The sequence below is a fragment of the Budorcas taxicolor genome, chromosome 7, assembly GCF_023091745.1.
Source record: "Budorcas taxicolor isolate Tak-1 chromosome 7, Takin1.1, whole genome shotgun sequence".
Lineage (NCBI taxonomy): Eukaryota > Metazoa > Chordata > Mammalia > Artiodactyla > Bovidae > Budorcas > Budorcas taxicolor.
In genome coordinates, this window is record NC_068916.1 from 6738343 (window position 1) to 6761938 (window position 23596).

Genomic DNA, 23596 nt, shown 5'->3' on the forward strand with positions numbered 1-23596 from the left:
AGTATTTTTTTTTTTGGAAAGAAAATCACTTTGTTCTAATTAGTTCATAAACAATAACAGCAGAAAAGGACGTTTAAGAGGCCACAACTGCTTCTTCTGCCCAAACCCAAACTCAATACCATCTCAATGAACTTCTATATAGTGACAACGCCCTCTTCCACTGCAATCCTGAAGCACAAAAGCTATTAATGATTAAGGAGAAGTTTAACGGGTGGTCTCACACTTCATATCTTCACTATTAATTTTACTTAAATCGCTAAATCAACATGGTCATGAGAGGTGATTTTTCATGTCTTCAGTTGGCACTTCTTGATTAAGCTAATCCGTTGGCCAGTCTGCACTGGTTCAGCGCCTTGATGAAATCCTCGCAAAGTTTAAGGTCACCCTGGCTCTGGGCACACTCTAAAAACTGTTTCACCTCACAGAAGCAGGGGCCATTCTGCTGCAGCTGTGCCAGCTGGGTTCCCTGAGCCTTCTGGTAAGTGATTCAGGCCTTGAGGGCTCAGCACTGCTTCCTCCACTGAAGCCCCCCGTGATGGTGTGACCCAGAAGCCACAGCCGCGCTGGCAGCAGCGGTTGCCAGCTGGGCCATCAGACCTGACTGCTGGGGAGCAGCAGCAGGGAGGCCAGCGGCAGGTGGGGGAGCCGCTGCTGTTGGCTGAGCTGCGGGCACTGGCCTGGGCACTGCTCTCATCTGAGGCTGGCAGGAGAGGCCGTGCAGGAAGTGTGGCCTCGGCTTCCACGAGGCATCTTGACTGCACTGCTAAGCCCACTCTAGTATTCTTGCCTGGAGAACTGCATGGACAGAGGAGTCTGGTGGACTATAGTCCACGGGGTCGCAGAGCCGGACATGACTGAGCGACTTAGCACGCACGCACACCCATCGTCCTTAAGGAATGAAAGGGATAAGCACAGCGCAGCACACGTTTTGTTTGGCAGGTTGGTTGGAAACCAAATCTCCTCTCCTCTCCTGAGTTGGCCGTCCTCTGTATATGGAATTCTCCAGGCAAGAATACTGGAGTGGGTTGCCATTCCCTTCTCCAGGGGATCCTCCCAACCCAAGGCAGAATCTAAAATCACATCGTGAGACTTCCCTGGTGATCTGGTGGCTAAGATTCCGTGCTCCCAATGCAAGGCATCCAGGTTCGATCCCTGGTCAGGGAACTAGATCCCACATCGCACAACTGAGCGTTCCCATGCCACAACGAAAGATCTCATGTGCTGCAACTAGGACCCGGCTTGGCCGAATAAATTAATATTAAAAAAATAAAATAAAATCATCTCACAGCCTTTCCTGCCTCTTCCTTGCTGTGACTCCTGCCACACTCAGAATGAAACTCTTAACTCCCCACCATGGCCCACGATGCCCTGGGGGCCTGGATGCTGCCCTCCTCTGCCTTCTGCTCCATTTCCCCCATACAGTCGCCTAGGTACCACTCCTGCCTCAGGGCCTTTGCACTGGCTGGTCCTTCTGCATAAAATGCTTTTTCCCCCTCTTTGAGGAGTCAGTTGACTTCTAGCCCTATGTCTCAGCCTCCCAAGACCTTCTGGAAGCCCAGCCCGCTTTACATGCTCTCTCAACCCCACAGGTCAATGTCCCAGCCACAGCCCAGGATGTACACACATTAGATGCTGATGAATGTCAGCTGAACAAGTGAGCAGCTCAAGCATGGGCTGAGAACAAATACAGAACTAGCCGAGCCTAGGCGAGTACTTGACGCCCCTGAGGGTGCCTTGCTTTCCTTAACTGTAAATGGGTTTGGACTTGGTGTTGGCTAAGACCCTTCTTTCCTTTTTATCCTTTCTTACATCTAAAAGTAGCCTTATCCATATGACCCAGAAATCCCACAACTGGTCATAAATCCTGAGGAAACCATACCTGAGAAAGACACACGCACCCCAGCGCTCACTGCTGCACTATTCACAACAGCGAGGACACAGAAGCAGCCTCGATGCCCGTCGACAGGCAAATGGACAAAGAAGCTGCGGTGCATACAGTGGAGTACCGCTCAGCCCTAAAAGGAGCACATCCGCGTCGGTTCTAATGAGGCAGATGAACCTTGAGCCTATCATACAGAGTGAGGTAAGTCAGCAAGAGAAAGACAAATATCATTTATTAATGCGTATATATTCCATAATCTAGAAAGACGGTGCTGATGAACCTATCTGCAGGGCAGCAATGGAGACGCAGACACAGAGAACAGACTCGCGGACACAGCGGGGGAAGGAGAGGGTGGGACGAACTGAGAGAGGAGCATGGAAACACACACATTACTGTATGTAGAACAGACGGCCAGCGGGGATTTGCTGCGCGATTCGGAGAGCTCAACCCAGCGCTCTGGGACAGTCTAGAGGGGTGGGAGGGGGTGGGAGGTTGAAGGGAGGTTCAAGAGGGAGGGGACAGATGTATACCTATGGATGATCCGTGCTGATATATGGCAGAAACCAACACAATACTGTAAAGCAAGTATCCTCCAATTAAGAATAAATAAACATTCTTTTAAGGAGCCTCAGGACTTCCCTGGTGGTCCAGTGGCTAAGACTCTGCACTCCCAGCGCAGCGGGGCCCGAACTTGATCCTTGACCAGGAACTGGATCTAGGCCCCATGGGCCACAACTGAGACTTGGCAGAGCTGAAGAAATAAATACTAATAAAACAGAATAAAAGTGGCCTCACCGTTCACAACAGCTGAAAGGCAGACACAGCCTGCGCGTCCATCGAAGGATGAGAGGACGTAAACAAAACAGCCCACCCACACAGTGGAATTCTACCGAGCCACGAGAAAGAAGGAAACAACGGACACAAGCTGAAACGTGGGTGAGCTTTGAACACATCATGCTGTGTGAAAGAAGTTAGACGCAAAAGGTCACATGTTAAGCGATGCCACTTACACGAAATGTCCAGAGCAGGCAAATCCACAGAGACAGAAGGCAGATCGGTGGTGGCCAGGGGCTTGGGGCCTAGGGATGGGGAATGACTGCCAGTGGGGACAGGATTCCCTCTCTGGATGATAAAAAACATCCTGGAATTAGAGGCGGTGGTTGGACAGCATGGTGAATGTAATAAGTGCCCCTGATTTGTATACTTTAAAAGGGTTAATTTTATATTGTGTAAGTTCATCTCAATTTGTTTTTAAGAAAGGGGGAAAAAGCAGCTCTTCACTGCACAGACGGTGGAGGGTGGGAGCTGGGGCAGAGCCTCTAGAGCCAGGGGACCCGGTTTGCTCTCCCCCTACTTCCTGGCTGGGCGACTCCAGGCGAGGCACTCACACTCTGTGTACTTTAGTTCCCTCATCTGGAAATGGATGAACAGTGGTGCCCATATCATAGGGGGAAAAAATAATAAAACAATACACGTGAAAGGCCTGGTGCTGAAAAGGGCTCAAAACATGTTAAATTATATTTTAAAACATGAATGTGTTTCCTTTAAAAAAAAAAAAAAATCAGGGACTCCTCTGGTGGTCCAGGGGCTAAGATTCCTTGCTTCCAATGCAGGGGGCCCAGGTTTGATCCCTGGCCAGGGAATAAAAATCCCACATGCCATGGGGCATGGCCAGAAAGAAGAAAAAGAAAAAATTACGCTGAGTGAAAGAAGCGAGACACAAAAGGACAAAAACTGAATGATTTCACTTATATGAGGTCCCTATTACCATCTGAGCCACCTAGGGCTTCCCAGGTGGCTCAGATGGTAAAGAATCTGCCTGCAGTGAGGGAGACCTGGGGTCAATCCCTGGATCAGGAAGATCCCCTGGAGTAGGAAATGGAAACCCACCCCAGTACTCTTTCCTGGAGAGTTTCACAGGTAGTACAGTTCATGTGGTTGCAGAGTCAGGCATGACTGAAGCGACTGAGCATGCACAGAGCAGTCAGACCATAGAGACCGAAAGTATTTACAATGACGGGTGTCAGAGACTGGGGAGAGGGGAAGATGGGGGATTAGTGTTTAATGTGGGCAGGGTTTCAGTCGTGAAGATGAAAAAGTTCTGGAGATGAATGGTGGTGCTGGTGTGGTGCTAGGTCGGGTCTGACTCTTGTGACCCCATGGACTGTAGCTGGCCAGGCTCCTCTGCCGATCGGATCTCCCCAGCAAGGATACTGGAGTGGGGTACCGTTTCCTCCTCCAGGGGATCTTTTCCGAACCAGGGAAGACCAAACCTGCATCTCTGGAGTGTCCTGCATTGGCAGGCAGGTTCTTTACCAGTAGCGCAACCTGGAAAGCCCATGGTAAGGATGGCTACACAACAGCGTGAATGTACTGAGTGCCACTGATTTGTACACCTACAAATGGTTCAAAGGGCAAATTTTATGTTCTGTATATTTTATTGCAGTTTGAAAAAGAAAAAGCTGGAAGCTACAGTCTGTATCAGCCACCTTACTGAGCAGGGACACTAAAGGCACCTGCTGCAGTGCCGGCACCAAGGACTCTCAGGCACTTGTTATCAGGAAGACAAACAGCTTCCATCAGGCCTCCTTCCCTGACTGTGGGATCTTAGCTAATGATTCCCTGTGGTCTGAGCTATCCCCTGCACAACGGACTCTCCACGTTGGAGATTTCGAACTGGGCTCTTTACTAACTGTACTTCATTTGTTGAAAGCTGGGAACTATTAGATTCCAATTATAAATCCTCCAGAACTTTCTGGGATTCCTTCCTGCTTTTTCTCTCAATCGCAATGGAAAAATCTAAAATCTACACAGGATGGGACTTCCCTGGCTGTCCAGTGGCTAAGACTCTGAGCTTCCACTGCAGGGGGCGAGGATCCCATAAGATCCCACATGTTGCACAGCATGGCCGAACAAATCAACAAAACAAAATAAAATCTACATAGTAAATGGGCTTCCCTGGTGGCCCAGTTAGTAGAGAGTCTACCTGCAATGCAGGGGACCCAGGTTTGATCCCTGGGTCAGGAAGAACCCCTGGAGGAGGGCATGGCAACCCCCGCCAGTATTCTTGCCTGGGAAATCCCACAGACAGAGGAGCGATGGGGTCACAGAGTCAGACACGACTGAGTGACCAAACCCCCACCACAGAGTAAATATCCAAGGCCTCCACACACCTCCAACAGGAAGGAGCCAGACATGCGAAGGCACCCGGTGTAGAGTCCTCCTCGGTTTCCTTAAATGAGGAACTGTGTCCCTTTGGCAGGATCTTGAACGTGTAGGGGAAATGGGGATGTACAAACTTTTCATTTGCAAGAAAGGTGAGTTTCCCAGAAAGCCATGAGTTCAGAGCGCAGCGCACCTTTGCCCAAGCTTCGGGCTGGACAGTCTACCACGTTCAGTTCCTTTTCCCCAATGGAGCTAAGACTACTTAATATTTTCCTCAAGCTCAATCATTTAACTTTTTCCCTTCAATAAATTTAGCCTTATCCCTAGGTGCCCAGGTGGCACGGTGGTAAAGAATCCACCTGCCGATGCAGGAGACACAAGAGTTATGGGTTCGATCCCTGGGTCGGGAAGATCCCCTGGAGAAGGAAATGGCAGCCCCCTCCAGTATTCTTGCCTGGGAAATTCCAAGGACAGAGGAGCCTGGCGGGCTACAGTCCATGGGTCACAAAGAGTCGGACACGAATGAGTGACTGAGCACTCGTACACACACACACACACACGCACGCACGCACGCACACACACGCACACACACACGCACACGCGCGCGCGCACACACACGCGCACACACGCATGCACACGCACACACGCGCGCACACGCACACACACACACACACACGCACGCACGCAAATACTAGATGACAATACCCATGAGTTACAGGGTAACTTTAATGTAAGATACATTATATTAAAGACGTGTGCTTCGTGCTCAGTTTCACAATTGCCCTATATACAGTGTGCGTATACTTTTCATAAAAGAAATATTTCAAAAAATAGTTTAAAGCACTTCTCTCTTCCTCTAAAAGTATTTTTAAGTTATTCCTTTAAAAATTAACTCAAGTTAAAAAAAAGAAAAAACTAACTCAAGTAGATAAACAACAAAGTCCTACTGTATAGCACAGGAAACTATATTCAATATCTTGTAATAAACTATAATGGAAAATAATTTTAAAAAGAATATATCCATACATATAATATTGTATGTATACATATACATATCATTTTGCTATACACCAGAAACTAATACAACGTTGTAAATCAACTATTCTATTAAAAATAAATAAATAAATAAAACGAACTGAAGTAATCTTTTTGAGCATGGTGTTTGGACTCTGCCCTCAGGTTAAAGACAAAAAGAACCATCAGCAAATACTAAATTCTAGCGAGTAGGTTTTCTCTGGGGGAAGTGTGGGTTAGCAATTCTGAAGTTCCTTTCTGTTTATTCTAGGACTGATCAAAGAAGTGAACACACTGGGGATCATGGCCGGGGGGGCGGCAGGGGGGGTGGTCCACACTGTCAGAGGAACGAGTTATATGTCTGTGACGCTGGATCCAATTTGGAGGTATCCATGCAAATTTCAGGGTTTTTATACAGAAATGGGTGTGAGTTTGGGTGCTCTCAAAATCCTGCTATTTTTAAAATGGATAGCCAACAAGGACCCATTGTATAGCACTGGGAGCTTTACTCCATATAACAACCTAAACGGGGAAAGAATTTGAAAAAAATAGCTATATGTTTATGTATAACTGAGTCACTTTGCAGGACACCTGAAACTAATTGTTAGTCAACTATGTTGGTGGTGGTTACCTGCTCAGTCGTGTCCAATTCTGCGACCCCGTGGACTCTAGCCTGCAGGCTCCTCTGTCTATGGGATTTCCCCAGCAAGAATACTGGAGTGGGCTGCCATTTCCCTCTCCAGGGGATCTTTCCAGCCCAGGGATCGAACCCACGTCTTCTGCATCACCAGGCAGATTCTCTACCACTGAGCCACCAGGGAAGCCCCAGTCAACTGTACTCCAACAGAAAATAAAAAGTGGGTTTTTTTTTAAAGAAGGAGGTGCAGGGGTGGGTGAGTGGGTATGAATGCACACACCTCCATTTCCGGCTCTGTCCACTGACAGAGCTCAGAAACAATGACATCCTAGCAGCAGTGAGCACACCCAGCTCCCCGATTCCAGCTTTATGATTTTTAAAAATTTTTAATTGGAGGATTTCATTATTTCTTTACACTGTTGTGTTGGTTTCTCCCAAATATCAATGTGAATCAGCCATAAATATACACATGCCCCCTCCCTCTTTCGCCTCCCTCCCAGCCCACCCCCTTCTCATCCCTCTGGGTCGTCACAGACCACTAGACTGGGCCCCCTCTGTTATACAGTAACCTCCCACTAGCTATCTCCTTTACACACGGCAGTGGATATATGTCAATGCTAAACATACGAATGCTTAACGAATTTGCCCGTTATCCTTGGGTGGAGGCCATGCTAAGCTTCTCTGTATTGTTCCAATTTTAGTATATGTGCTGCCGAAGCGAGCTCCAGCTTTCAGTTTGAAATACTGTTATCCACTAAAAGAATGAAGGCTTTCTTGGAGAAGTGGCTCATTTCCAGGATGGGGCAGGGGGAGTATACAGGCGGACCTGGAGTTACTATCAGTTCAGTTCAGTCGCTCAGTTGTGCCCGACTCTTTGCAACCCCATGAATTGCAGCACGCCAGGAGTCACTATATGACCCAGTAATTCCCCTTCTGATAGAAACATACACACCTAAGGTAAATGAAGACCTTCATCCACACAAAAACGTGTATGTGAATGTCCATCCAGCATCACTCTTATAACCAAAAGAGGTGGAGAACAAATAAATGAAACACGGTCTCATGCATGCAGTGAAATACTACTCAGCCACGAAAAGGAGTGAAGCCCCGATTCATGCTGCAACAGGGATGGATCTCAAAAATGCTGTGCTGAGTGAATGAAAGGAGATATAAAAGGCTACATCCTGTATGATTCCATTTTTATGAAATGTTCAGAAAAGGCAAATCCAGCGAGACAGAAGGTAAATGAGTGGTGCCCTGAGGGAAAGGAGGGATGGGAATGAGGTGTTTTCTGAAGTGATGAAAATGCCCTGGACCTAGATCAAGGTGATGGTTACACAACTCTGTGACTGTAATTAATAAATCGCTAAATTATACACTTGAAGAGGGTGAAATTTATGGTACACGATTATATCGCAATAAACATATATCAACTTTAAAAAAGCACACAAAACATCTGACATCCAACACTCAGGCAGAAATCAGTAAATCTAAAATTACTGGGAAATTAAATATGTATTTCCAGGGACTTCACTGGTGGTCCAGTGACTAAAGACTCCACGCTCCTGGTGCAGGGGACACAGGTTCAATCCCTGGCCCAGGAAGAGTCCACACGCCACAGAGCAAATGAGCCTGTACGTGACGACAACTGAACCCATGCTCTGCAACAAGAGAAGCCGCCACAGTGAGAAACCCACAGGCAGCAATGAAGACCCAGGGCAGCCAAACATAGGCGAACTAAATGACCGTTTTTTCAAAAAAGTGTATTTTCAAAAAGTGAGCATGCAATCAAAAAAAGAAGAAAGTGCTCAAAAATAGTGGGCTTCCCAGGTGGCACTAGTGGTACAGAACACACTTGAGAACGCAGGAGACGTAAGAGACCCGGGTTCAGCCCCTGGGTGGGGAAGGCCCCCTGGTGGGAAACGGCAGCCCACTCCAGTGTTCTCGCCCAGAAAATTCCATGGACAGAGCAACCTGGCAGGCTACAGTCCATGAGGTCGCAAAGAGCCAGACACGACTGAAGCGACATCACACATCCAAGAATGATAGGGACGTGGACTACAGACACAGAAGCCAGCCTCGACAGGCTGCCACGGGCCAAATGGGGGACAATTTGAACATCAAAATTAAGACAGTAAGAAAAGAATCTGGAAAAGAGTATGTGTCTATATATATATACACACACACACAACTGAATCAGTTTGCTGTACACCTGAAACTAACACATTATCAATCAATTCTACTCCAACATAAAATATAAAATCTTTCTTAAAGAAATTAAGAGAGGGACTTCCCTGGTGGTCCAGTGGTTAAGACGCTGTGATCCAAAGGCCCAGGTTCCATCCCTGGTCAGGGCACTGGATCCTGTTTGCCACAACTAAAACTCCTACGTGCTGCAACGAAGATCCATGTGCCGCAACTAAGATGGGGCGTAGTCAAAGGAAAAATCATTTTAAAAATGAAGAGAGTAAGAGATTATCATCTGTGGAGGACAGTCAGTACCTATGAATTCACACAGATACAAACACACTTCCAGTAGAAAGCCGTAAAAAGGATGGAAGGGAAGAAGGAATTAGAAAACCGTCATTTGGCAACCATCATAGGAAAATAATAACTAATTGAGGTGAGACTCACCAGGAGATCCTAATATGATCTCGATGTAACTCTCTATGGGATACTTTTTCATTACAAAGGGCAAGAAAGTAACTTTGCAGAGAAGAAACCCATCCGCTGGCATCTTTAACAGGTCATCAGCGCATCCAGTGCCTTCTGATACCATCCCTGCGGAAGGACACAACATCACTTCTGCGGGATTCTTGCCCCAAACACACAGCCTCTGGTCTAGTCTTGAGGAAACACCACCCCGAGGGACATTCTTAGCCAACAACATCATCTGTGAGACTCAAAGGAAGACTGAGGCACTTTCCAGATCACAAGGGATTCGAGAAATGGAACGACTGAACCCTATGCACAATCCAGAATTCTCTTTCGCCATGAAGAATTTTAATAGGATGGTGGGCAAAATCTGAATCAGAGCTGTATATTATAGAATTGTGTCAGTGTTCAAGGAGTCTGATTTCGGTCACTGTGCTGAGGTTGTGTTTTAGGAAATATACAGTGACATATTTAAAGATAGAGGGGTCTGGTGTCTGCAACTGATTCCTAAAAGACACAAAGCATGACAGTTCCTCAAAACATGAAACAGAATTATCTTATGATGCAACCATGCCACTTCAGGGTGCATACCCACAAAAGCTTAAAGCAGGGTCTTGAAGAGATACTCACTGTTCACGTTCATAGCTGCGTTACTCACAGGAGCTCAGATTTAGAAGCCACCCGAGTGTCTACTGACCTATTAATGGATAAGCAAAATGTGGTATATACACGCAATGGACTATTAACCAGCCTTAAAGAGGAAGGAAATTCTGACACGTGTTACCGTACAAGTGAACCTTGAAAACATTATGCTAAATGAAATAAGCCAGACACAAAAGGACAAAACTGGATGGTTCAATTTAAATCAAGTCCCTAGTGTAGTCAGAGTCTTAGTGACACAGAAAGTACAATGATAGCTGCCAGGGGCTACCGGGAGAGGGGAGAATGGGGAGTTAGGGTTTAATGGCAACAGAGTTTCAGTTTGGAAGATGAAAAAGTTCTGGGAAATGAATGACGGTGATGGATGCAAAACAATGTGAATGCATTTAATGCCATTGAATTGCACACTTAATAACAGTTAATGTGGAAAGTTTATGTTATGTATATTTTACCACAATTAAAAAGATTACTTAGCAGTAAGAAAATATTTTAAACTATATTTATCTACCTACCTACCTATTTATGTGCTCAGTCACATCTAATTCTTTGTGACCCCACAGACTGTAGCCTGCCAGGTTCCTCTGTCCATGGAATTTTTCAAGCAAGAATACTGGAGTGGGTTGCCATTGCATTCTCTAAGGGATCTTTCCAACCCAGGGATCTAACCCGAGTCTCCTACACAGGCAGACAGATTCTTTACCACTGAGCCACCTGGGAAGCCCCTAATTATCTATAGAGAAATACAATATAATGTTAACATTTGGGGACTCCGGGTGTGAAAAGACTTCTTGGCACTATCCTTATAACTTGTCAAAAAATAAATTTTTTTTAAATGAATGGGGTTAAAGATGGCTTTCTCTCCCACCACTGCTGAGAGGAGAAATCAAGACCTCTCGACATCCTGTCAACGACAACCTCATTTTTCCTTACCCTCCTGCCCCTTGCAGCTTGAAATTCTCCTGTCCCCTCTCCGGCTTTTTTCCCCATGGACCTGGCAGCCCTTTCTGGCAACGGAAGATGAAAGGCCAGTAACTGAAAGAATCCACGGCTTCCCTGGTGGTCCCGGGGTTAAGAATCCGCCTGCCAATGCAGGGGACACGGGTTCAATCCCCGGTCCGGGAAGAATCCACACGTAGCAGAGCAACTAAGCCGGTGTGCCGCAGCTACTGGACACGGAGCTCTAGAGCCTGGCTCGGCAGCAAGAGAAGCCGCTGCAGGCAGACGCCTCCGCGCCGCAGCCAGACGGGAGCCCCGCGCTCCACCACCAGAGAATGCCCGCGCGCAGCCACGAAGACCCAGTGCAGCCGAAAACAATTTGTTAAAAGAATTCTAAAGAAAACAAATCCATCCTCCAGGTTAAGTGAGGACTTCAAAGGATTGCCTTTATTCATTTAGAGTTTCGCTTGGGGACTTGTCCTCAAAGCGAGACTGCAACACGCCACCCAGGGTGCGGGCAGGTTAACTGGCGGAGCCATCTCTGTGGGTGGGGGGCTGGGAGACTGCAGATGCTGCTGACTCGGTTAGTAACCCAGCCAGGGAAACACTAGAGGACACAGGAACCCTCTCGGTGGCCGCCATGATGTGATGTGCCAGACGGACACGCAGCAGCCCCACCCTCTGCATCCTCTCTGCCCCTCTCCCTTCACCTAGCAGGCTGGTTCCTGCATGCCGATCACCCTCCCCTGCACACGGGAACTCAAGGGTCACTCCCAGTGGGTGCTGTTCACCGAGCATCCGTGGGAACAATTGCCCACATCAACTGCTGATGATTCAGAAATCCCCTGATGCCAGCAGGGTGTCATGGAGTGGGTCAGCTTCCAGTTCTAACCTTCTCTCCTCATGTCCTCTGGGTCCTTACCTACCCCCTCCCCAGCTGGGGGTAAAATAAACTAAGAAAACCATCCCTGGGACTTCCCTGGTGGTCCAGTGGTTGAGAATCTGCCTTCCAATGCAAGGGACATGGGTCTGATCTCTGGGTCGAGGAACCAAGATTCCACACGCCCGAGGGCAACTAAGCCCAGGTGCTGAGACTAGAGAAGCCTCGGCATTACAATGAAGACCCAGCACCGCCACGGAGATTTAAAAAAAAAAAGAAAATCCTCATTGAAGATACACACACATCACATGGCCAGCATCCCCGGAGAGGTATCCACCTGCTCATCAAAGACCCTGAGGGGGGCATCCTTGCTGCTTTATTCTTGGGGAGCAAACCCTGAAGGCCCCAGTGCCACTGCCAAGGGGAAGAGGTGGGGTCGGGAGAGAAGACAGCTGTCCCTGCCCCCACAGACACAGCAGTGCAGGCTGAGCAAAAGCAGCCAGTGTGAGAGGACCACGGAGCCTGCTCCATGGACCACCTCCTTTGCTTGCAGCTTGAGACCAGGCAACACCCATCTGTGGTGACAGAGCTCGGGAAGCAGCTGCCTACAGAGCAGGACAAGGCGATGGGGGGCAGGGGGTGGGCACTGAGCAGGAAAGAAATGTTCTGGGTTGACGGGAATCAAACAACTATCTTGCTCAAAGCATTAGTGACATGGGCATAGACACTTTTTCATTTTTACTTTTTTGCCACACAGCGCAGTATATGGGGATCTTCCTGGGCCAGGAATTGAACCCAAGTCCCCTGCAGCGGAAGCAGTGTCCTAACCATTGGACCACCAGGGAAGTCCTAGGCATAAATACTTTTCACCAAAGTGATGGGGGCATTAAAGACATGGGTACATGACTTTATACAAAAGATTCCCCAATTTTAAGAAGGGCAAGAGTGGGAGAGGAATAGCTACACTTTTCATTTGAAGTTTGGAAAAGTAAGGAAAAGCTAAATTCTTGGCCTCTGAATACTTTCTGCTCCAAAAGATCTGGACGGTTCTCTTGGGGGTGGGGGAGGGTAGCAGTGCACCCCGAGTCCGCCAGGCACATACTGTGAAAGGAAAGGGACTTGGGTGTCCCAGACAATGCATTGTCTACACCCATCTACCTGACAAGACCCTGCTGCTCAGCCGCATCTGACCGATTCCCTTGACCCCACAACAAAGACCCCCTTTGTTCCCTGGTTAATATCCTTAGCAGGTCTGTCTAGACTCACTGTGGCAGTAATTGTCCCGTGATGTCACTAGGACCTGTGACCCAGTTCCTCCTTGCCCTGCTTGGTCAGGGAAGGCTCCCAACATCCCAGCCCTTGACACCCACCTGAGCCTCCTAGGGAGAGACACACCCACAGCCAGCATCCCATGCTAAACACCCAAGACCTGCAAGGAGATGTGACGCTTGAAAAACCCACTCTCCTCCTGCTTGAGGTGCTGGGCAAGAGGAAAGGGGGGGTGCCCCTTTGTCCCCAGAACTCCCACCTCCCCCATGGAGCTGGTGGGAAACAGGTCACCCTCTGCTGGGGCACAACTTCACCCAGGGCATGAAGAAGGAAGGTCAGATGAGAGAGAGAAGAGAGAGAGAAAGAGAGAGAGAGAGAGCAAGAAGCGAGAAGAGGGAGAGAGAAAGGAGGGAGCAAAAGACAGGGATGGAGGGAGAAGGGGAGAGAGAGAGAGCTTGAGCAACAGAGACAGGGAAAGACAGAGACCCAGAGAGGCCACGGGAAACTGGAAGAGAGAGAGACAAAAGGGAAGAGAGAGATGAAGAGAGAAGGGGAAAGACAGAGGTCCGGAGAGCGAGAAACAGAGAAAGAGAGACACCCAGAGAGGAGCCGAGAGAGAGAGAGAGAGACAGACTCCCTGGCAGAAGAGGAGTTCCTTCCCGAGGTGGCAGCTTAAGCTTCAGGAAAAAGCAGCTGGGACAGGAGGTGACTGCTGTTCACCTCCTCTTACCCAACACCCATCTTCAGCTTGAGGTGATGACATCAGTGGTTGCCCACAACTAATGTCTGGACCACACCAAACGCACTTCTAGGCATATTTTCTTGAGGACTGGGTTGGACCCGTCCAGAGGCTACACCCCTCCCATGGGCAAATTTGTTCCATCCAGAGCAACTGAGAAGCACCACCACCAGCTCCAAGCTGCCCCAAGGGCAGGTCCTGCAGATGCCCAGCTGCACAGAAGGTGTGGGTTTAGTCGCTCAGTCGTGTCTGACCCTTTGTGACCCCATGGCCTGTAGCCCACAGGCTTCTCTGTGCATGGGACTTTCCAGGCAAGAGTTCTGGAGTGCAAAGGCATGGGGCCCAACTGCCAACTGTGCTGACACCAAGTTCTAGAACAGGCAGAATGCACCTAGGGTGGCCATAAAGTCTGCAGAGATGCCTGCACCTGGGTGGGGGGCAGGGGGTGGTGCAAGTAGCTCGGAAAGGACATAAGGGGCTTCTGCAATGCAGAAGAGCAGAGAAGGCGCTGAGAATGTTCTAGATTTCAACTGGGCTCAGGCGCCACAGAGGTACACAGGCGTCAAACATCATGAAGTTAGACAGCTGCGTGCACTCAGGGTACCTGGGGGTGGCTCCAGCTTTTTAAAAGGGAAAGGTTGGCATCTTTTTAGCTGGGCAATGGTGGAGAACCCAACCCTGTCTCATAAAGTAAAGGAAGAAAATTGAAAGACTTCTAGAGGCGAGGTCTGGAGAGAGGGTTGACTGAAATACAAAGTGGATCTCCCCTCCAGCAGCAGGAGGAGAAGCTGCCATCCTTCACCATCCCCGTCCTGATGCTCCAAGGGATTTCCAAAGATTGTTTAATTGATTTTTCTCCTATTTAGATGCAGATCATAGTGTCTGGGGGCCCGGGAACTCAGACACTCGGCTTTGTATCCACTCAGCCCCGTGAAGGCTCCTGTCTGAAACTCGCACAAAGCCAGACACACACGCCTTGAGAAACACGCTGTTTCCTTTTTGTCTGGGGCTCCAGGGAGCGGGTGCAACGAGCAGGGCCTCAGACACGCTCCCATCTGTGGAGTCCCGGGGATCCCGTCCCTCTGTCCTGCCTCCAAAGTGGGGTGAATTTTTTTAAAAAAGGGAGATGAATGTGGCTGAGATTTTGAGGTCTGGAAGAAGGGTGATAAAAAAACATGGGGGTTTCCCAACTAGGTGTTGACACACTAAGGTTTCAACTTGGCTTTTTCTCCAAATTCAGGGCTCTGGAGTGGAAAGCCAGGGCGGGGGGGGGGGGGGGGGGTGCTTTAAATCAAACAGCTAATGGGCTAGGATTAACACTAGTTTGGCTCCGGTCTCTGCAGATCTGATTTATATAAGGAGAAAACGTTTCTCTCTTTCTCTCTGCCCATTGTTCCCCAGTCTGTCTCTCCAAATGCCCCAGCTGACAAAGAAACTAGAAGCCTTGGGACAACAGGAAGGACTCCCCGCTCCCTGCCCTCAATATGCAGTCTTTGCTTCCTTCAGCTGCCCAGAGGCAACACAGAAGATCACTGCAATCCCTTCTACAAGGTTGCCACAATTCCCAATATTTGCTGGCTGGGCCATGGGAACTCTTGAAGAAAGGCCATTCTGGTTTCTGAGCTGGATGACTTCAAATAACTCTCTGTGGGCCTCAGTTTCCTCATCTGTAAAGTGGGCACAAGAATAAACACACCTAAGGGTTGTTGGAAGAATTCAGTGCTCTAGGCAGAAAAAATGCCTGGCGCAGAACAAGCTCTCAACAAACATTACAGCAGTAACTATCTGAGCAGGAATATCTGTCAGACAGGTAACATCTCTCTCCAGGAAGCTTCACGGGAGACGCTCTCTTCGTAGGTTGCTTGCTTTCTTTGGCACCAAATATTGCCAGGGGAAGCCCAGCCTGATTCCTCCCCTCTGGATTCAGTTACCTGGACCGCAATCCAGCTGGCATTCACAGTATGTTCCCCAAAAGGGCCGAATCCTGGAAAAAAAAGTAAAAGCAGCACATCACCACCCAGAGGCCCCTCCTGGCCTGCCCAGGGCCAGGCGGCTGCGTGTGTCCACAAGAACGGAGCGTGGAGCTTCGGGAGCAGCCCTCCCCGGGGACAATGCCAGGGGCCTGGTCCAAGTTCTGGGGTGCACCCAGTGGTCCCTTCAGAGCGCCCTGCCACATAACTGTTCTTAACTGAAGTTGTGAGTCCTATCTTGTTCTCACTCTCACCTGATCTTGTGTCGGCAAGGGGCCAGCGCCCCCTTTTTGCTCCAGAAAAGGCTGACTTTGTTCCCCTCTCAGTTTCTTCCCCTATCCTTGATCCCCAAATATAACTGTTTCATCACTGTCTTTGTGCACCTTTCCTGGACTCTGGAATTACAGGGCTGGAGGTGCTCCATGATTCACGGTCTGATAAGGAATGGCCCTTAAGGAAGGTACGTGGGTATCTCCCAGGTCAGGCTGTCCAGGCACCATCCCTTCATCCTCTTCCCTAGTCACGGGGCCCCATTTATTTACAAACCAGACTGTACCTGAAGATGTCCCAGGTGCTCATGCCCTGTGGCCTTCAGCCCCCCTGTGCCTCCCTTTCAAAGGGTGTTTCCTGACTGAAGCACAGAGAGGTGAAACCAGCTGTCCAAGGTCACACAAGGAGAAGGAAGAGCATGGATTCAAACCCAGACCCAGCAGAGTCTGTGGCCTGCCTCTTCTGACCAACCCAAACACACTAAAACATAAATCTCTTGAAGAGAGGCTGTCCTTGATCACGTGTCATGGGTCACTCCAGCTGGGCCCAGTGCCCCAGGTGGTATCGTGGCCCTGGGAGGAATACGGTGCGCTGGAACAGCAGGGGGCCCCCATGTAGGGTCAGAATCTCTCTACCCCTTTCCTCCTCCTGCATGGACCAAATATGGGTCCCAGCTCAGCCACTGACAAACAAGGGCACCTCTGTGACCCTCGGTTTCCCCTTCTGCAAAACGAGACAGTAAAGATGTAATAACCTCAGGCCAGAAAAATGTCCCTCCCAGGGCCACCGCCAGAGTTAGCCCTAAAGTAATAAACAAGCAGACACAGGAGGGCTGCAGGGGAAAGTGACCCTCTGGCAACTTGACACACCTGTCAGGTAAGTGGCTTCTTCCATCTTCCTAGGAATTCCAGGACCAGCCCGGACCTTCCTGGGCCACACACCACCTGTTTGAATCTTGGCCGGATTTCTCACTCTCACCCCTCACGACGGTCCCCCCCTCCCACCCCCCGCAGAGGCCCGGCGGAAGTTGACGCCCACGAGGCTCCGAGGCGGAGTCTCTCAGAGGGGGAGACGCAGTTAGTTTCGGGGAGTTGGTGACAGAGGAGTGGTGGGGGGTGGGGGGAAGCAGGCTTAATCACAAACAGCCCGGGCAGGAAAGATTTTGATCAAGACAGTCCTTGAAACAACCGGAAGCACGGCCGGCAACCCGAAGTTCCCCGAACCCCGCCTGCCCCTGCCTCGGGGAAGCAGCCCCGCATTAGCGCAGGGTTCGGGGAGCAGTGTCTGGCAAGACGTTCATTTGTCACCGGGGCACTTCCTGCCCGCAAATCGGCCTTTGTCCCCTGGGACCGGGGGTGGTGTCAAACCCGACCTCGGGAGGGCAGACACAACAAACAGGTGTCCGGAGGGTCACTGTCCCCAACGGCGAAGGGAAGGACGCCCAGGGGCCTGCTCCGTGCGGGGCATTTGCCAGGACCCCCACGTCCTTGGCTGCCCCGACCCCTGACAGTGGGACCACAGGGGCGCCCCCTTCTCCGCGTTCTCCGTTTCGCGCGGACTGCGCTGGGCTCCCTCGGGCGATGACACCTTCCGAATCTGAGGCGACTTCTAGCACCTGCCCCACCCGGGCCGCCGCGTCCCTCCCCGCGACGCGCCTCGCCGCCTCCCGAGCCGCCCCACCCAGCCCTGCCCCAGGACGCCGCCACCGCGGCCGCCGTCCGCGCGATGCCCTCGTACCCGTGACCACCACCGCCTTCCTGGGTTGCTCCATGGCGGGCTCAGGCTGTGCCTCTGACCGGTTCCCGGTCTGCTCGGGCGAGTCAGCTGCCGCGGCTCGGACCCGCGCCGCCCCGCCCCCTCGAGGCCCCGCCCCTCGAGGCCCCGCCCCCGCTCGGGCCGCCGAGCGTGCGCGTGCCCGGGCCCGAGACGCAGCGTGCGCGCCGCGTCCGTAACTCTCCGCTGAGGAGTGCGTGGCTGTTCGCCGTCCGCAACCTGTTTCCCCACCTGCAGGATTCGGACGGTTCGCTTCGCAGGCTGTGGCCTCTCGAACTCACTGAGTCATGCCTCGGGGATGAGCTGATCCTTTAGTCCACAAATGTTCACAGATCGCTTGCTGTGAATTATATCGGAGCCCCCCTCCCATCTCCCTGTGAGTAAGGCTCTTTTTCCCCGTCCCTTTGATAGAGAAAGCTGAGAAAGCTGAGGCATAGTTCGGAAAGCCACTCAACTAAAGCCTCCTGGGGCCACATATGCGGCATTCAGGCCAGGAGTTTGAGGCGGGGGGAAGGAAATAAAGTGAAAACACTGCACAGCTGGGTGGTGCCCTAAGCAGGCTCCTACGTTGAGAAGGAGGCTGATGTGGCCGCAGAGACCAGGCCTTCCCCGGCTTGTTTCTCCAGTACACAGCTGCTGCTCTAACCCCAGGAGTCCTCCAAGGGCCCAACCTCAGGGCCTTTGCACTTGCTGTTCCCTCTGCCTGGAACGTGTTCTGAAGATTCCTGCAAAACCAAATGCTTCTCCTTCAGAACTCAGCTGGAACATAAACTCCTCCTAGGTGTCTGCCTCACCTCGGCTGAAATCCCTACCCCACTTCACCACCACCCTAGTAGGTCCATCTCATTTCCTTGTTCCACTCTCTTCAGAGCAGCAATCACATTCAGAAATCATCCCTTTAGGGGCACTGCTGTTCTGATTTATTTCCCACTTCCTGCCCTAAATTCCAGAGCAGGGGCATGTCTCCATTAGAGCCTTGTGCCTGGCACACAGTAGGTCCCCAGTCCACGTTCATCAGAGGTCAGAATTCCTCCCAAGATAGCCAGAAAAATAACGCTGAGTTTCTGGCCACATCCTTAGAAACAGGGCTGGACCTTGGAGTTGGGTCACTGACCTCTCATTCCAAGCAGCCTTGGCCTGGATTAACCAGTGTGCTGACCAAGGACCGTCAGTCTCTGACCCAGGCCTCAGAATACCCAATGCAGCATTCTCTGAACTGCCCGAAGCCTTGTTTGTAAACTCAAGCCCGGAGATCACATACTTAGTGGCTATTTTGGTCTCTGGCAGCTTCAGGTAGAATTCAGAAAATCTGAGGTCTTGCCTGGGCTGGCTTGGGAGTGAGACCTCAGCCAACGGGAAGAAGAGAACAGAACTAAAATCTTAACCAAGATCAGATTTTATCCTTCAGACATGCAATAAGTGTCTGGGATGAAGTGCATGCATTCCTAGAAGCTGGGGCTCTGGGAGGAGGGAGGCCACAGTGGGTGTCATTTTCCCCCCATTGCACTGGGGCAGTAATAAAGGGAAACTGTTACCACCCAGAGTTAATGGTGATCAGAGAAACTGAGTCACACGCTACTACCACGAGTGACTGGGGGTCCAAGTTCGTGTTCACTGGATGCAGTCCCCGTTTAAGCATGTCACTTGTGTTCTTTTTTTCTCTTTAAGGTCTTTAACAAAAATTATTTGGCTGTGCCAGGTTTTAGTTGCAGCACTCAGGATCTTCAACCTTCGCTGTGGTATGTGGAACCTTTAGTTGTGGCATTCAGGATTTTTAGCTGTGGCGTTCATACACTTAGTTCCAGCATGTGGGATCCAGTTCCCTGCCCAAGGATCAAACACAGGCCCCCTGCATTGGGAATGCAGGGTCTTAGCCACTGGACCGCCAGGGAAGTCCCTAGTGTGTGTGTGTGTGTGTTTTTAATATCACAAACCCTTGGAGGGAGGAACTGTTCTTATCCCATTTTGCAAGTGAGGAAAAGGAACCTAGAGCCGCTAAGTCACTTGTCCCAAGTCACACATGGAAGGGGCTGGGACATGGATCAGGAATAACTGAGTCCTCAGGGACAAGTCGGGTGAAAGAAAGTTGGCTGGAAGAGCCAAATTGTGAGTTCACAGTCTGGCTTAGCAACAGTGTAACCAGCAGCTCAGGGCCTGTGAGAGCCCTAGGTAAAGGGAAGGGGACGGATAGAGAGCTTTTTTTTAAAAAAAAAAAAAAGATGTTACATTGGAAAGCCACTCCTGCAAAGTCATAGCTACTGTGGAAAAGTTTGGCAGTTCTTTAAGAGCTTAAACATAGTTACTGAAGGCCCCAGCAATTCTCCTAGGGATGCTCCCAAAATAATTACAAATAAGTGTCCAAATACTGTGAAAGTTTTTGAATGTTCATGACAGGATCACCAAAAGGGAGAAAAGAAAACAAATGCTCATTAGCAGATTAAAAAAAAAAGTTTACTTTCCATCATTCCCAACAGTGGAATACTGCTCAGTAGTAAATGAAGCATGGACACATGGTACTGCCTGGAGGAACCTTGAAAATACCATGCTGAATAAAAGAAGTCGGACAGGAAAGACCACATAGTGTATGATTCTAAGTATAGAAAATGTCCGGAACAGGCAAATCCATGGAGGCAGATAGTGGATTAGTAGTTGTCAGGAGCTAGGGGAGGGGGGATAGGATGTGACTGCTAATGAGGACAGGGTTTCTTCTGAGGGTGATGAAAGCATTCTGAAACTAGATAAGAGGCGATGGTTGTGCAACACGGTGAATGTCTTTGATACCACTGGATGATACACTTTAAAATGGTTGAAGCGTTAAGTGTTATGTATATTCCGTCATAATGATTTTTTTTTAAGTGTGGAAGCATTGTTGGAATGAAATACAAATGTCAGAGAAAGAAAAGATTTGTTTGCAAATGCAGAAAATATCTGAGGAAGGAAGAGTAGGAAACTGATGGCAGTGGGGCCTTTGGGGAGGGAACCAAGATGTGGGGGAGGTGGAAGTGGGGGTGGGAGGGAGACACCTCCACGTTTCCTCCACTGGTGTCACTGACTCGATGGACGTGAGTTTGAGCAAGTTCTGGGAGTTAGTGATGGACAGGGAAGCCTGGCGTGCCATAGCCCATGGGGTCACAAAGAGCAACTGAACTGAACTGTACTACTCAGAAATAAAGATGATAGGGACACTCTCTTTGAAAAACACCACTAGATTTTGTGTTTTTTTGGCCATGCCACATGGCATATGGAATCTTAGTTTCCTGACCAGGGATTGAACTCATGCCCCCTGCAATGGAAGTGTGAGTCTTAACCACTGGACCACCAGGGAAGTCCTAGATTTTTTTATTATTATTGTGGTAAAACACATAAAATTGACCATTTTTTAAGTGTACATTTCAACAATGTTTAAAAGAACATTCTTCACATTGTTGTGCAACCAGTCTTCAGAACTCTTACTTTTTCGGCTGCACTGAGTCCTCGTCGCTTTGCTTGGGCTTTCTCTGGTTGCAGCGAGTGGGACTACTCTTTGCTGTGGTACGGGGAGCTCTGGGTGTGTGGGTTCAGTGGTTGCATGGACTGAGCAGTTGTGGCGCACGGGCTTAGTTGCTCGCAGCATGTGGAATCCTCCCAGGGATTGAACCTGTGTCCTCTGCATCGGCAGGCAGATTCTTACCCACTGCAACACCAGGGAAGGCCCAGAGCTCTTTTCATCTTGCAAAACTGAAACTGTATCCATGAAAAAGCAACAACTCCCCATTCTCCCCTCCCCCAGTGCCTGGCACCTGCCATTCTACTTTGTGAGTTTGACTACTTCTAGGAAACTCATAAGAGCAGAATCATACAGTATTTGTCCTTCTGTGCCTGGCTTATTTCACTTAGCATGATGTCCTCAAGGTCCATCCAAGCTGTAGCACGTGTCAGAACATCCTTGTCACTCAGTCATGTCTGACTTCTTGGCGACCCCGTGGACCATAGCCCACCAGGCTCCTCTGTCCATGGAATTCTCCAAGCAAGAATACTGGAGTGGGGTGCCATTCCCTTCTCCAGGGGACCTTCCTGACCGAGAGATCAAACGCAAATCTCCCACATTGCAGGCAGATTCTTTACCTTCTGAGCCACCAGGGAAGCCCCAAAATAGTAGTCGCTCAGTTGTGTCTGACTCATTGTGACCTCATGGACGGTAGCCTGCCAGGCTCCTCTCTCCATGGGATTCTCCAAGAACGAATACTGGAGTGGGTTGCCATTTTCCACTCCAGCGGATCTCACCAACACAGGGGTCAAACCCATGTCTATGTCTCCTGCATTGGCAGGTGGGTTTTTTACCACTTGCACCACCTGGAAAGCCCAGTAGACTCAGGTGCCACATATTATTTCCCAGAGTTTTTAAAAAATAACAACAACAACAAAACATTTCAGGAACTTTAAGACTCTGCACTTCCAATGTAGGGGGTGTGGGTTCCATCCCTGGTCTGGAAACTAAGGTCCCAAATGCTACAGAGTCACCGTACAAACAAAAAAAGTTCTTTCGTCAAGAATTGTTCCTAAAAAGAACTGTCCCTCTTAAAATTATTATGCATTTTTCTTAGGGAGAGAACAGAGGGCAAGAAGTATAGTGGCTAGAGCAAACTGTCCTGGGTTCAAACTCTTCCTGGCTCCTCACATGGTGTGCATTCTTGGATGAGTTATTTTCACATTCCAAACCTGTTTCCTCATCCGTAAAATAAGGATCAAAGAGTGCCGAGGCCCCAGTGAGTCCCGGGAAGGAAGGTAAAGTCTGTAATAGGAGTGTTCTTCCCTGGAGAATCCCGTGGACAGAGGAGCCTGGTGGGCTGCTGTCCATGGGGTCACACAGAGTCGGACACGACTGAAGCGACTTAGCATGCATGCATGCATTGAAGAAGGAAATGGCAACCCACTCCAGTGTTCTTGCCTGGAGAATCCCAGGGACGGGGGAGCCTGGTGGGCTGCCGTCTGTGGGGTCGCACAGAGTCAGACACGACTGAAGCGACTTAGCAGCAGCAGCATAGATAAAAATGTGGTCAGTGCGTCTTTGTGGGACATATTTTTTTAATGTATTTTAGTATAGTTGATTGACAATGTTGTGTTAGTCTCTACAGCAAAATGATTCAGTTATACATCATATACATTCTTTTTCATATTCTTTTCCATTATGATTTATCACAAGATATTGAATATAGTACCCTGTATTACAGTGTTTTTTTTAATAGAATGGTCTGTGTGTTTGAATATGGAAAGATGAGTATGGTGTATTGCTGAATTGATCAACAAACCCACAGCCTATCCAGTGTCTTCCACATGCCCTCCCTCCAGAAACCATCTCCAATTTTTCTTAACATGTGTCACGACTGTCATTTCACACTTGTTCATGCAATCATGCAGCTTCAGGCTGTCTTTCCCTCTGGACTGTGAGCCTGGGAGGGCGGGGACCTGGTGTGACTTGGTCACTGCTGTACAGAGGACCCAGCACGCAGTAGCTGCTCAATAAATGTGCGAAGTAGAACAGAACCCCCCCACGCTGGAGGCTGGCTGGGAAGGAAGCTGCATTTTCCTGTGGGCTCCCACTGTGACACCACCAGGAGATTAGAGACACATGGCCACACAGAGCCAGGTTGGGGAGGTTGGGACTGGGCCTGGGTTCAGACCCTACCCCTGGGATCTTCAAGACTCTTCACATTGCCAGCTGCTGCTGGGTGTGGCCTTGGGGCAGGAGGGAGAGAGTGGAAGCCCA

General features: G+C 49.6%; 1 protein-coding gene, 1 non-coding gene and 1 pseudogene across 2 annotated transcripts in view; all 3 read right to left on the reverse strand.

Moving 5' to 3' along the window:
- PGPEP1 (pyroglutamyl-peptidase I) overlaps nucleotides 1-17916 on the reverse strand; it is a 37121-nt gene extending 19205 nt beyond the window's left edge. The window contains exons 1-2 of the mRNA XM_052644405.1: nucleotides 17815-17916; nucleotides 15769-15821 (exon numbers count right to left, since the gene is read on the reverse strand). Of these exons, the coding sequence (XP_052500365.1) occupies nucleotides 15769-15821; nucleotides 17815-17848 (87 nt within the window). The 5' untranslated portion in view covers nucleotides 17849-17916. The remainder of the gene's footprint in view (nucleotides 1-15768; nucleotides 15822-17814) is intronic.
- LOC128051766 (coiled-coil-helix-coiled-coil-helix domain-containing protein 2-like) lies at nucleotides 314-750 on the reverse strand (annotated as a pseudogene).
- LOC128051794 (U6 spliceosomal RNA) lies at nucleotides 7317-7423 on the reverse strand. The gene has a single exon (XR_008199733.1). It is a non-coding gene; the product is annotated as a U6 spliceosomal RNA (small nuclear RNA).
- Nucleotides 17917-23596: the final 5680 nt, after the last annotated feature.